General features: G+C 35.8%; 1 protein-coding gene across 3 annotated transcripts in view; it reads right to left on the bottom strand.

Annotated features, from left to right (window-relative positions):
• Positions 1–15021, bottom strand: part of VPS13C (vacuolar protein sorting 13 homolog C) — a 97062-nt gene that overhangs the window by 77619 nt on the left and 4422 nt on the right. For 2 of the 3 annotated variants that reach the window (XM_080395546.1, XM_080395548.1), the window contains exons 3-11: positions 13580–13622; positions 12688–12783; positions 11843–11944; positions 9411–9473; positions 7468–7533; positions 5209–5318; positions 4769–4828; positions 4120–4179; positions 3326–3406 (exon numbers count right to left, since the gene is read on the bottom strand). In XM_080395546.1, coding sequence (XP_080251672.1) covers positions 3326–3406; positions 4120–4179; positions 4769–4828; positions 5209–5318; positions 7468–7533; positions 9411–9473; positions 11843–11944; positions 12688–12783; positions 13580–13622 — 681 coding nt within the window. The remainder of the gene's footprint in view (positions 1–3325; positions 3407–4119; positions 4180–4768; positions 4829–5208; positions 5319–7467; positions 7534–9410; positions 9474–11842; positions 11945–12687; positions 12784–13579; positions 13623–15021) is intronic. The other variant, XM_080395547.1, reaches the window with a different exon arrangement.

Genomic DNA, 15021 nt, shown 5'->3' with positions numbered 1-15021 from the left:
TTCCCAGTTCCTTATTAAAAAACTGGTTTGTATTTTATAACAAGTACACCTGCTCATTAAAAATATTCATATTTCAACCTATTTCCTGTCTATTGAGATATATGAATAAAAGTTACATTTCAATGAGATTAAGTATAAAACAGCTAATCTCACAGACAGCCATATACTCATGTTATTTAAATATGAAGACTGTTGTATGAAAGTAACAGATTGCTACAGATTACACAGCTTATTCTTATTACAACATACACCAATTAGCTACTATGATAAATCTGATTTCCTGATAATGCTGCTTAGAATAAGACCAAAATAGCCTGTTTGGATAGAAGACCTAGCTCTCCACAAAAAAAGCTATACTAAAAGTTACATATAAAATGTATTCAGTTATTTAATACTGATAATGTTGCTAAACAAGACATCTTATTTGCTATTTGTTCAGTTCCTTTATTGATTTTAAAATTGTGAAACAGAGCAGGTGGGATAATACACTAGTAATCTTATGCTCATGATAAATTCCATTCTTCCCCAGTCTTCCAAGATGTGTTTTGAATTTATTCCTGCTCTCCTCCCCCCCTTTCAGGCACGAGGACATAAAGATGACTCATCACAGCTGACAGATTTAAACTAACAGAAGTCACAAAGCAGTCAAAAAATGCAAAAGTTCCAAATAATGGAGACGATGCTGGTATGCAAAGTGGTACTAGTATATAGCACTAAAACTGCGAAGGATTTCAAGAGCTGGAAAAACTGCAAGTGGTGAGATGCCTCAAGTTAATAGGTGATCAGAATATCGGATACTGTTTGTTACACACTGGAATTGCTCTGCCTTGGCACTCCAAAGAAAAGTTTACACGCAGGACATGCCACAGGCTTTGGGAAAAGGCAACTCCATTTTACAGTCATGGAGGGCAAAATCCCAATTCTTTCAGAAAGGACCTGTTAAAAACTTGCTTGATGATGGAACAGAAAGTGGTACTTCCTGATACATAAAACTTAAGTTCAACAGTGTGTCAGCTAAGCCCACAAAGCCACCTGTCCACAAGCATGTCAAGGACTGATTCACAAAGGATCTTTCTGACAGTGCTGGAATAACACATCTGAAGCACTAAGACTTCTGCTGCTGTCAGTTCAAACTGTGTCTTGGTTTGTATTTACTGTGTTTCACTTCAGACAGATATAAAACAGAGAAAACACCTACAGACAGGTAATTCCGAAGACTCCCATTGATAAAATAACTTGGCTATTATTAAAAATACATAAGCTTTACCACTAAACTAAAAAGGCAGAAGTTGAAGTTCTCTGAGGAAGTTTAGCTCTTTAAAATGCAAAGCGAGAGACTGTTCATAGGAGAAATCAACATATCCTTAATATCTTCTACATACCGTGAATTTACATCCCAACTTTGAGACAACAAACAGTGCCCTACAAGGTATCCAGAACAAAAATAAAAGGGCTCAAGTTTCCAGTTTCACGTAACAGACAAGATTCAAAGAACTTTAAACAGACTGGCTGGGTTTAAGTTTTGATTCAACCTTCCATACTAATACCAAGCTCACCAGGTTAAATGTATATTTTGTTAAGGAAAGAATAGAACAAAAAGAAAGATACCTGTAGAAGATCAGCACAGAAGAAAAAAAAACCGAAACATGCAGTATTGTACAAGGACACACAGAACACCTGTATAACCTTTATAAACATGAGTAAAAAATGTACCATTTTTGCACAGAGAGCCCTTGTTCACACCAGAAACAGAATGCAGATACAGACAGCATAGGTTGTACATCAGTTCTTCTCCACAGCAAAATGAAATGAGATTCAGACAAACTAACAACAGTAATCAGGTGTCTGCTACTCCATGCAAAGTGACATGTTTTCATAATCTATTCTTACGTTTACCTCCAGAACGTAAAATATTCAGTACTATACTACCCAAAAGCTCACTAGCAAGTTTTATTGACTGTTTCTCATTACCTAATAATGAGCTCTCTTAACCACACAAATGAAGTGGCCATCTAAAATAAACTTATTAGTAATGGTGGTTTTGCAACTTAGAAGTCCTCTACTGTCAAACAGAAAGAGGATGTATGCCCTCAGCCACAATTTATATTATATAGCTGTCCTGTTCATAGTGCCAAGGCTACCAGTTCCTCTTCCAGGAAAGTAAGACTTGGAGGATAACACAGCAATGAAATTAAAACAAGTGCTTCACACATTTAACAATATTACAAGTCGCAGTAATCCACTACTCATCCAGCTAACAATAACTCAAAACATGAATGAATCAGAAAAGACTAGATATAACCTCCAGGAAGCCCCCACAAAGCTGGTTTTACTCCTTCCCTGTAATTACGATTTTAAGGTATCTGCCTCTTGTTCTGTCTTGATTTACCCTCACTGCCCTTGCACTGCCTCTCCTCTTCTGCACTGGAGCACCATCAACTGTTTCTCTATCTCTACACCACCTGAGTTAGCTTCACCAAGTTGGAAAAAAGTATTTCCAGCACCATCTTTTCCATAGTGTACCTTAATTATGTTCTATCCAATGTCACTTTTAAAAGCCTTCATTATTCAGCCCTGCTGTGCATTCCACATGTAAAGCTGTGACCCTCTTCTGTCTGTCAAGCACAGCACACTCATTCACTCATCCATAGAACTCCTACTAAAGCTCTTCAAAATTTTGCCAGAGCTACTTCACCTAATAAGGGCTGCTATCTTAAAGAACTACTTGCTACATTAGCCCCTCCACAGGTTTTTTTTGTTTCGTTGTTTAGGTCTGACAATGGATACCTACCTACCTAAGCTTTTATTTATTAAAAAGCAAAAAAAAAAAACTTTTCTATTTTAACATCTTGTTCTTCTATGTGGCTTCACTCTATTGGTTAATTTCAGCCATGCATCTTAGCTAATCTGGAAAACATGTGATCTAAGTTCCTGCTCTGATAAAGATCTACTATTTTTTATTATTTTTATTAATGCTATGCTCATCTAATTTCTCAATATTGCCTTTTTCCTTACAGTAGCTATAACATAGCTCATATAGCCCAGACACTGGTTAAACAGCATGAAGTTCAGATGAACAGGCTTATGGAACAGATTTTAAAGATGAACTTTCTGACCTTTTCTAAAACCTGTAGGGCTTGATAACATATAAAGTTCACCAAAAATATTAGCTATCAATGGTGCAAAGGATTAACATATGACCCTGGTATCAGAATATGGTTGACCGTAAGCGTGAAGAGTGGGGTGCAAATTAGCAAGGTTTAGTATTGAACAATACAACAGCTATAGAATACAGTAATGTTTAATGCATTTTCTTCTACGTTACCAGTATTTCTTCACGGGAGCCATGATAATACATTTTGCTCTCTATGTTCCAATAAGCACTGAGGCTGTCCAGGCACAAAAGCTGCACAGGAAATAAAACATTCAACAGATTCCACACTCAGTATTCAACCTGCTCTGTGAACTTAGCTTTCCATTTATGAGAACAGAAAACAAGTGAAAGCAGACTAAACAGCAAATCCACCATCAGCACTGAGATGCATTTAATCTTATAAGAATATTTTTTAAGTCAAAATTGAATTGCCAAAAAACAAGTTCTTAAAGCACGTAAGTTCATGCACATCTGTTAAATACAACTCTGGATTGCAGGAGCGAGGGTGCACAAAACCAACATTTGGCCTAATTAAAGAAGCCAGGACTATTAAAACTTTCTTATATTGTTACTATAATTTCTTAGATCTTTGCATACGCCTTTCAGTATGGGGTTGGGGGGCAGGAAAAACAGAGAGACTGCTTAGCTAACAGAATCCCAATTACTTTAGGATACAAACTAGAGTAGGAAATGGCAATTTGACAACCTATTTGAAACCAGTTACAACGCAGACTTGCTGTATAATGCATTTAATGAGGGCATCACTGTCCACATGTAAGGAAAAGTATTTAAACCTTGGAGTTGAAAGTCATGCCTTACATGAAGCTAGCTATTTGTGCTCTACATCTGTTTAAATACACTGACAAATTCAGACAAACAGTAGATTTCTGAAAGCAAACTTTTTCAATTATTTAGAAACCCAGATTACTTCAATTATGTAGAGAAAAAAAAACCCAATACATTACCTTGTAGATTATTTTTGCAGCTTCATTCAGAATAGAAGGTGTCCAGTTCTCATTTGTTGTCTAAAAGTTCAAAGTGATAAAAGTCATTCTGTGTATCTTATTTAACATATTTTTGGTTTTATCCTACACTTTCAAGCACGAAATGCATTAATTTTGTGCCAGTTTCTCTAGACTGCATACACACAAGTCAAAATCCAATATAAAATTTGTCAGTTTATTTTGATTTTCAACTCCCTAATCCTACCCATAAAATCCTTTAACATCTAAGGCAAACAGGTGTTACCTGAAATTTTCTCCCTGTTTCTCAAACAGCCTGGCAAAATATCACATTATTTATCATCATGATCTAATGTTTGCCAGAATTCATTTATTAGACCTGGAAACAACCTGCCCTATGAAAGGAAACATATTCAGTTTTCAAGACCACTTAGATCATAAGAAAAATCACTAGTCTCAGAAAGTGTGACGTTCCTCAATCATTTTCCCTTCTACATGCACAGAGTTCAAGTACTAGTTGTATGAATAAAAGACCATCTTAGCCTCCAGTTTACATACTTTCATTATACTGTTAATAGCTTGCTTTTCCTTTCTGTTACTCAAAAGATAAGTAAATCAGAAACATAAGAACATGTATGTATACACACATTACCATTAAACTAAGCTCGCCCAACGTCATTCCCAAGGAAATTGGAGACTGTGGATCTGTGACCTACAAAACCAGAAAAATTAAGTGTTTTCAACTATCTGCCTTTTGACTCATCTGTAACCCCACCAGTTTCTGCCATTCTGGCCTTAACCCAGAACACTGAACAATTCTGTACATCAATCACACACACTAACATACAGCAGCCATCATCCACATTGAGTGATCAAGGCAACACTGGACAAGGCAAAAGGGATAATATCTATTTCACATATCCAAAATATCTGGCTTTCAGTCATATCTGGGACACTTTGTTTGAAGAGCTGCAGAAGAAACCACAGCAACTTTTTCCAGGTGGCAGATAAGAGTTTCTCTCTATGGACTAGACAATCATGACTACACTGGAGTTCAAATTAAAATGAAAAGAATATGTTCCAGATACTTACATCATCTTCGTATTTAACATGAATGCCTGTGATTTTGACTTGTACATTTTTTATAACTTGAGTTGCAAGCTTTTCCAAGAAAGTATCTTTCTTCTCCTCCTTTGGTTTGTCTAAAACAGTAAGGTAAAGAGAGTCAGCGTTCAGTGTAGTAGCTGCACCTTGAATTCAACCACACCAACAGCTATACCAATGTAAATTTACTATTTTCTCTAAAATGAATACTTACATTTTCACTTATTTAGATGACACATCTCCATCTTTTTCTTTGCTGTATACTCATATTTTGAATATACAGTTATTTAGCCGTGCAAGCACAACACAACCACAAGAAAGTTTATGTCTGTTTCAGTCAAAACAGTTTAGCTTAAAGCACGTTCTTGTTTAATATACTTCACCCCCCACCTTCCAAAGTAAAAGGCTCTCAAAGAGTCCCTGAGCAATTAATTAGGGGTTTCAACAAGCAAATAGGTAAGACACTATAATTTAGCACACTATACTCTTGAACAACCATGTGAAGATTGATACTTGTACAGCAAGCAACCAGCCCATTAAAGCCTTTCATACAACACTGCCTGAGAAAATTAAAAAGCTGGTGTATCGTAAGTTAAACCCAACAGTTACTCTGAAATATTCCATTTCTTCCATCCTGGACTTACACTCTGACCCTTTAAGCTAGGTCAGTATCAGACTCTGCTATGCCACATCAGTGATACTTGAACTTATGCTGAACAAGACAGGGTAGCAGAAGTTGCATACCCACAGAAGTTCAGCATTCCACCCAAGGCAAATGTACACATGCCCAGGCAGCGGGGAATATTTACAATACCCCATTATTTAATGACATAACTCTAAAAATATTATCTTGGGCTGAATGACTTAACATTTTACCTAAAATATGGATAGATGAGCTGCTTCTTCTCTGGCTATTTTTACAGGCTACCTTGTCTTGTTCAGCATCCACCCTACAAAGCAGCTTTATCTGAGAATGCCACTAATAAGCCTACCCAGCTTGCACATTTTTGCTGTAAATGCTACAGATGGCTCAAGCTGAAGAACCAGTCACGGCTACTCGAGTACAGAAAAATAAGGACTAGAGGTTTTGACTAAGTTTAGGGTTGCACTCTGAGTTTGACTTCTCTGCTTACTTTAGCTGCTTAACTTTTTAAATATGCAACGCATGCTGAACACCACAGATATGTACCTTCACACATCTTGCTATAAAAATTATGGCAATTTTTGTTTTAAGCTTTAAGAGAGGTTCAGGAGATTATTTTAACAATGAAAAAACTTCGCTACTGAACATGACAGAACACTATTTTAGCCAATAGAGCATTTGATTTCATGTAAAAAAAGTTCGTCAGGAAGAAACCAAAATGTTGTAACATGTCTACATGCAACTCACATTTCCTCCTATTAACCATTCCTTCTCAACTTCCACTCCCTATTAACAAAAGCCAACAAAATACTGATAAAAAAGAGCAGAAGTGCTCATCAAAGCTTCATGACCTTCAACAACAAGCAGGCAATCCATTAATGTTTTTCCAGCCAGATGCAGCTACCAGCAGCAACAGAAGTTTGATACCTTACAAAGCTTATCTAGGGTCCCCACAAGGCTTTTTACTCCAGTTACAAGCTTTGTCCAAGACCAAACAGATAACAGTACAACCCTACGGGATACAGCAAACCATTCTTAGTCACGTGCTAATACTGAAGACCTGCATTTTTTGGTGCTTATGGACAATGACTATCCTCTTGGGGAAAAACATCAATTTCGGTGCTGTTAAAATATCAGTCATAGAACTATGCTAGCTATTTAGAACAGAAGCTAAAAGGTGCTGAAAACGACTTTGCTGCTATATCATCAATATAGTACCAGATTTACCTTATATAGCTGTTCCTGGAATATTACAAAAATTAGACAGATCTCTTCCACATTAACTTTTTCCAAAAGTTACAGTGAAGTGCCACTAAATCAGCCTGCCAAATGTGTACATTTCTGTTGTAAATGCTACAGATAGCTCAAGCTGAAGAAACAGGCACAGCTGTTCAAGTAGAGAGAAACAAGGACCTTTCAGTCTACTGGATCCAGAGAATGGATAAACAGCAAAAAAGAATGCTCTCCAATTTACATCCTCTCTTTCAAACAGGAGGAAAAAAAAAGGTATCACTAGATTTATACCTGAGGCTAAGAAAAACTAATCCAAACAGAAAGCAGAAAAAAAGTCTTTAAAAAAGTTAAAAGCCGTAACTTTTACCCACCTTTTGAGTGATCATGACCTTTAAAGGGCCTCTTAAAATGCTTTTTATACTTTTTACGCTTACGTCCTTTTTCAGTGCAAGCAATTTTTGGGAAAAGGATAAAATTCAAGTTAGTAAAGCAGAAATACAAAAGAAAGTTTAGCTTGTCTTCAAGCAGAATGCCTTAGTAATGTTTCATAAGAAAGCTTTTAAAGAATTTCAGATCTGTTAAGAAAGCAATCAGCTACTGCTCATAGCACAGAGCCTTTTCCAGAGTTTATGTACACCTTCACTCTCAGGGAAACAGCTGAAGCCTTGCTCTTTGCCCTGCCCCTCCCCTCCCCCCCCCCCTTTTTTTTTTTAAGTTACTGAAGGTTAAAGCCCAAGTAAACTAACTAGCCAGGAAAAATCTTAGATATTAAGTATCCAAATTTCTACTTGATCAATTGTCCTGCCAATTGTAAGGTCAAGCCATTTATTTCAACTTTCATATATACCCTATGTAATGTCTCGAGTTTGAGGAATTACAAATAATCACCACACTTCTCAGCACATACATATCCAGACTTCATAACTGCACTGCATAACGCAATTCCAGATCACCTATGTACAAAAGAGCACCAAGAACAGAGCCATGACTGATTATTAGAAACCCTGGTGAATAAATTTTTCTGTAATCCAAGTGTTTGGGTTTTACTTAATGACCTCAGGCAAAGGCATAATTGTTATAACTGAACAGTTAATAACATACGTGGGGAAAAAAAGCAACATGTAAGTTTAAATTCAGAAGACACTTCTATCATACAAAGGCCTAAGTCCCAAGTTAAGATATTTGAGATGTACGTGGAAAGCCAAAGGGCACTTTCCAATATGATTCTTGTGCTAATCAACAGTATGGTATGAAAGCCATCTGAAAGAACAATACCAGTAACTGCAAAAAAGGCATATAAAAATTATGACTAAAAGCTTTACATGAAATTAAATTCTATTACTTACACACAAATTATGACCCCCACAATCACAACCATGTCATGTATTAAATTAGTGCTCATATTTTTCCACATTTCTAAAGAGAAGTAGTTCGGCAAATTGCGTAGTTTCTTTCCCCTCTCTGACCATGTAAGGGGAAATGAACTTAGCAACAGGGCTGCCTGTGCTTCGCTTTTAAGAGGTTTTAGCATGAGAAGGGTGTATGCCACTAGAGCAAGAAGGAAGTAAGTGCAACAGGGTATTTAACTATGGGGAAAAACAATTTTCTTTTTATGTTATTTGTATGCCAGTTCAAACAAAGGAGGATAAAGTGCCTGCCAAGATTCCAACTTGTCTTGCAGGTAAGGTGATTACCCTACAAATAACAAAAAGGAAAAACTATGCCAAACAAACAACTTCTTTTGGATAGTTCCTTTAAACAGTAGAAGTAATCCTCTATAAATTATATTTTTAGAAGACAGTTTCCTTCGCTAACTATTAAATTTGTAGGTCTCAGGCTTTCATTCCCGTGTATGACAAAACTAAGGCAAGATGATTTTCTTCTTGATTATCCACATCCATTACTACAGAGCAACTGAAAGTATGATTTTAAGCTCATACTAAACCTGCACTCAGATAAAAGCCCACTAAGGAATTCTGGCTAAAAAATTTCTGAAGATATGGCTCAAGATAAAAAATACAGCAGGTACAACATAATAAAAGTTCATCTGAATTCCAGTGGAAACTGCTTCCTTGTGTAACTTGAGAGCAAACCAAATAAACAGAAACATGGAAAAGCATGCTAAATGCCTTCATTCTGCTATGGTTCATTTTGCCCATCCAGAGTTTCAAGACCATGCACGCTTACCAAACAAGTATTGTTTCCTCCTTTCTACATTTGGCTGCTTTGGGAGAGTGTTTTTTAATTTTTATTTTTAATGTAAGCTGCATACCTATTATGCATGTGCAAAACATAACTAACCATGCATACCCACCAGGCTTAGCATCCTTGTAAATCAGACTCTCCAACCCATACAAGGAATCTTGTGAATGAGTGCCTTGGTCCACATGGCAGCAAATAACCAAAAAAATACATTTCATTTAGAAGAAGAAAATCAGCTCCTGATTTAATGTTAAGTTTATAAAACTCATATGACACATTAGTATTTCCACTGCAGTACCTGATAGCCAGAGTCACTTCAGAATATCTAGTTTCAAAGATTATCTACACAGGCAAATTGTGCAAATTTCATTTTACTTATAACCAGCAAAAGACAAGAGCTGCAAGCCTTGGTCTCCATATACAAGTTCTGATACTGACAGATTTTAACAGCTTAGGAAACAGAAAATAGCAAAGCTTGTTATCATTTCCTCATCACACTACACAAACCACACAGTGATATGACTATTTTGCTCAATATTGGAATAGCATGTCTAAAGAAAATATCCCCAGGACTGTATGCTAAAATCCTCTCACACAAATGCAAGTACCAAATCCAAATTCTAAATACATTGTCAGGTGAGTACTAGCAGGAAAGCAAATACAGCTAAAAATTCATGGACACTGGTAACTTCCTTTTCAATGTATTTCCTTGATTTTTACCAGCTATTGTGTGCTATTAAAAGCCTACAGAAAGAGCTGAATTTCTTAGAAGTTGATGTTGTGGTAGGGCAACTTGGGCCCCTAGACTTCATCTAGCAAAAAGTAAGTAATCTGCTCATTCAAGAACTACACAAGTCCTCCTGAGTACAATATTCTAGTACAACATCAGAACCCCAACTAGCTACTGCTGAGATATGATTGCAGAATCATAAGACTGTCTCAAGTTGGAAATACCCATAAGGATCATGCTGTGGTATGACTGAGAGGATAACTACAGTTTAAAATAACCCAATCTGATTGTTCCTCCAGCTTTTCCTTCACAAGGCTTAAAGTTTAAAATCACAAAATGTGGCTAAACCTAATTCTAGTTCAACAACACAGAGCTGAGCTACTGAGGTTATTTTTTTTTCTCAAAAAAAACCCTTACAAATGCTGAATGTAGTACATTTCTTTCAAAACTGACCACTGTCACAGGTGCACAGACTCACTTGTCAAATTATACAAAGTTCCAGAATTGGAATTCCTCAAGCAGCACATATTAGGTCAAATCCTTCTTGTTATATTATCCCTTCATCCCATTGCTACTGGCGCAAAGAATAATGGCTGAAACACTGCTGCTTTACAGCATTCAAGTTCTACATGCCCAAGGTTAAACCTCTATGAACATCCCTTTGCCCCTGTATGAAGTAATGGCTGCAAAATTAATTCACTGAAGCTGTCTTAGCTCTCATACAGTTTCTGACACACCAAATACAAGAAATAAAGCAAGGCCTCTTTCTTCTACTGTAAATGGATTGCCAGTTCACTGTCTGAAGGAAACTGCAAATATACACTTCAAACTAGCAAAGCAGGAACAAGGCAGTAGAGCATCCTGTAACTGGAAAATTAAATAATCAAAGAGAAAACAATCAAACTACCTTTTTCTAAGTGTTCTAAGCATAATTTCATTTTCAGTAACTTCTCCATGACTTGCAGCATTACAGGTATTCTAGAGATGCATCTTAAGAACCATTATACTGCCCAACAGCTCTCACTTCAGAAAAAAACTTGAGTAGTAACTTTTTCCTCTACCATATAATTAGTTACCTGTTATTAGTTCTGAGCTTTGTTTCTATGCAAGCTTAATTTATACCATAATTATGTTAAAAACATTTATTATGACAAAAAAACTCCACCCAAAAATCAGGTTAACTTGACTGAAATGATCAATTATTTTAACCTGTAATTGAAAGTGTAAATTTTTTTAATGACCCTGATCAAAAGTTTTAAGTAAAGTTTCCTACAGTCATGTCCAATTGTTTTCTTGCATCACAAATTATTTCCTACTCAAGAGAGTCTTATTTCTCAAACCAGTCAAAACACAGTACATAGGACAGCAGAAATTAAAACAAAAGCATTATTGTTGAAGTAAAAATTTACAAACCTTATCAGTCTCTAATTTAAAGTTTTCTTTAAGCAAAGGACAACCTGTCACATGCACCTCTAAAATTCATTATTAAATATGTATTACTGATGAAGATATCAACATTAGCCTCATGCAATACAGTTTCTACCTCTGGTCCTGTTCTCCTAAAGCTTTAAGCCGGGGGGAAGACATACCAGATTATAAAATCCCCATTCCCATGAAAGCTGACTGGATAAATGAATGGTTAAAAAAAATAACATTTATTTCAAGATTTAGAGGAAAAAGCTTTTTCAGAGTAGTAAGATGAGCTAGACAGTTGAAAAAACAAAGTTTATTAAGTCAATCACAAAATGGGACTTTTCTTTTATAGCACAGTCTAAGTCCTCAAATTTCAGGGGAGACTTATATTAACTCAGTACCTTTTTCTGCTGCTTTCTGCAAGGCCTCCTCAATCCTTGCCAGTTCCTTCTGTTTATTATCCTGCAAGTATTTTTCTTCCTTCTCTGCATCATATTTAATGCCTGTAAGCCAAGTTGGGACCACTTTAATCGTAAATTTCAAGTTATATAAAGAAGCAACTCACACTATATTCAACACGATGTTGCAAAATACCTCATTTGAGATAAAAGCTGTTCTAGGTTTAATTGCTGAAAGCTGCATCCAGCCTCTGAAATTGTAATTTTTACACACTAAGACATAAAAGGATTGTACCAGCATTCAAGCATTACTTCACAAGAGAATTCACATTTCTTCATAATGGGAATTCATACTCTTAAGTGTGGCCTGTGCAATAAGTATATTTGACACTCTAAAAATGTGCAAGTTTTCTTAATATACCAGAGGTTCTGATTTCAAGGAAAACTAATCAAGTTCTCTGATGCTCTTCTCTCTCCTTAAACACAGTTCTAATGGAATTACTACTTTTGATTGTTGTCAGAGGCAGGTGAAATATATCATGCAACAGCAAAAATATATAAATCATGCCAGAAAAGTGGATTCAGAATAAGCATACTTCAGAGGAAACTTGGCTGCTGAATTGAACTCTGAATGGATACAACCAAGGATTTCCATAAAAGCAACAGGTGGTGTTTTCGCCCACCCTTCTTCCACTAACTTGCCAGCATTTGTCTAGAAATTTCCCTGAGGAAACAGAATGTAAAAATGGCAGCTTACACAAATTATTTGCTATTATATACTCATTTACATGGTACCTTGAGATATTTTTTTCTTCTATTATTTAACTGCATTGGTGAAGTTTACGTACTTGCTCCAGGAACTATCAGAAGATATAAGCCTTCTAGAGTTGCAACAACTGCCTCGCCATACAGATTCTTCCAAGGAATCTTCAGAGTAAGTTTATCTAAATAAAAGAGATAGAGTTAAATCAAAACAAAAATCTACACTGTGCTTAGTCCAACCACCTCAGCCATCAAAGAACATGAGCCCTATATTCTGATGTCCTGAACACCTTAGAAAGTAAGGAGAAACTGTATGGGTTTAAACATTTTATAAAGCCCTTGAAGTGAAAAAACACATACAGAGAAAATATAAGCCATAACTTTAAGCAAGATGATGCTGTTAGAGTCAGAAGACTTCAGACCAAAACCTGAGATCATGACTGGAGTTCAATTCACTGGAGTGAACATGATTTTCCCAGGGAAGTAGAAGAAGAAATACAACTACATTCACCTTTAACAAATGGAAAGGGATTTTTAATTTAAAAAAAAACACCAGGGAAAGGATTTTTTTAAAAAAAAAAAAAGCATCTAATAGTTTCTAAACCCTTGGCATGTTTACCACTTTCATGAATCTTACATAAATTCTTCATATTCCTAGTATGTCCTTTAAAGAGCCACACACACTCTGCCTATACTGAACACCCTCGATCCTTCATTATCTAGGAAGAACGTCTCAGACCTGTTTTTCATACCAGCCTACAAAGTTCACAAACAGGGTTTGCCAGACAACATTTTTACAATTTATCCAGGGCAATCACATCAGACTTCTATGCTAGTTTCAATAGCAAGTACAATTACAGAGAGCATTTATGAACGCTTGACAAAAGAAATTCAGAGTCAGGACTGACCTTCAGTCTTGTACTAAAATGCCTGTACTAAAATTTCCATTTCAATACTACCATTGAAACAAAAACTTACCTATCTGGCCAACTTTTATTCTAAAAGGTACATCCAGTTCACTCTGTGAGGAAAAAAATAAAGTATTAAACAGGTCTATGTATTCTAAAGACAAGCTGGTTTATACAGTGAAATTATTGTCTTTACTTCTGTTAAAACTGTTTTGCCAGAACTGAAGTTCCAGAACAGAAACACTTCTCCATTTGACAGAATTTTAACTATTTAGCCATACTCATGTGAACACATAACCATAAACATGGTTAGGCTTGCAAAAAGCCTTAAAATAAAGCATGTAAAATTTCTGGCAATTGTCTCCTAAAAGGATGATAATGCCTCACTCCAAAGGTTACTGAAAATTAAAATTTTACCTATATACAAGAATTTCATTTTACATTTTTATTCATTTGCCATATAGGGTTTGTTTTTTTTTTTACAATAGTACTTAGTATTTGCAAACACATAAAAAGTTTTACTAACAATACTGAGAAGTTCTTTGCAAAATGCCTTCCAAAAATCATGATCAAGTAAGGCTTAGAAAGATGAAGAACATGTGACAAATGTGCAATTATCATCATCAATTAAAGCCTCACAAAGTATCTCTCCTATACAGTGTAGAGCAAAACGAGAAATATAACTACAAGAATATCATGAATAGCAAAAAGGGACAAAGCAAAAGTAGAAAAAAATCAAATAAATAAAAGGAAATCGTAAAAAATAAGTCTCAGAAAATAAAAATTCCAGAACAGTCTTCCACTTCAGCATTCTTTTCAAATAACTTAACCACAATTCAAAGACCTGAAGTCTTAACCTCAAAGGCTATAAAAAGCAAACCCATTTTCCTAAACGAGATAGGCATTAACCACTTGTCTCTTCCCATGCACTAGAAAACAACTTTGACCACCAGTCTTCCAACAACTTAAAAACATTTAACTGAGCTGCTCCAAAAAAGAAGATTAATATCCAAATTAACGTGTCTGCCAGATTTCCACAGTTTTTAAAAAGTATTCTGAGCTGCAGTTAGGAGCCTAATATCAAGCAACTTTAAGTGACTAAGCTTGTGACAGTATTTCCATGGCTTTTTCCTTTTCAGCACCTCACAGAAACAACTGAAAAGCAAGACCTATGGAATATTTTAACCCTTTCCTGGTTATAAATACATAGTCCTAGAAACTTATCCTTATGCATTCAATTCTTCCTGGTGGCAACTGCTCTTCAGCACTTCCCAAATATTTCTTCCTGCAGGCTCCTGCACATTAAAAATCTGGTCATTAAGCTTAACTGGAAGCTTTCTTCTCAGTTTTTATTTTTCATTGAAATGTATCAGGAGAGAAAAGAAAAACAGACTCACTTAAAATAGTCTGATCTCCAAACTTTGTTTTTAGTAGTAAGAACAGGCATAAAAGGAGGCTGAAACAAATTGTGAGAGCAAAGAAAGATCTCTGCTCTTGATAGAGCTAGGAACA

Source organism: Falco punctatus, assembly GCF_963210335.1.
Source record: "Falco punctatus genome assembly, chromosome: 7".
Classification (NCBI taxonomy): domain Eukaryota; kingdom Metazoa; phylum Chordata; class Aves; order Falconiformes; family Falconidae; genus Falco; species Falco punctatus.
This window is presented reverse-complemented; position numbering and strand designations above follow the sequence as displayed.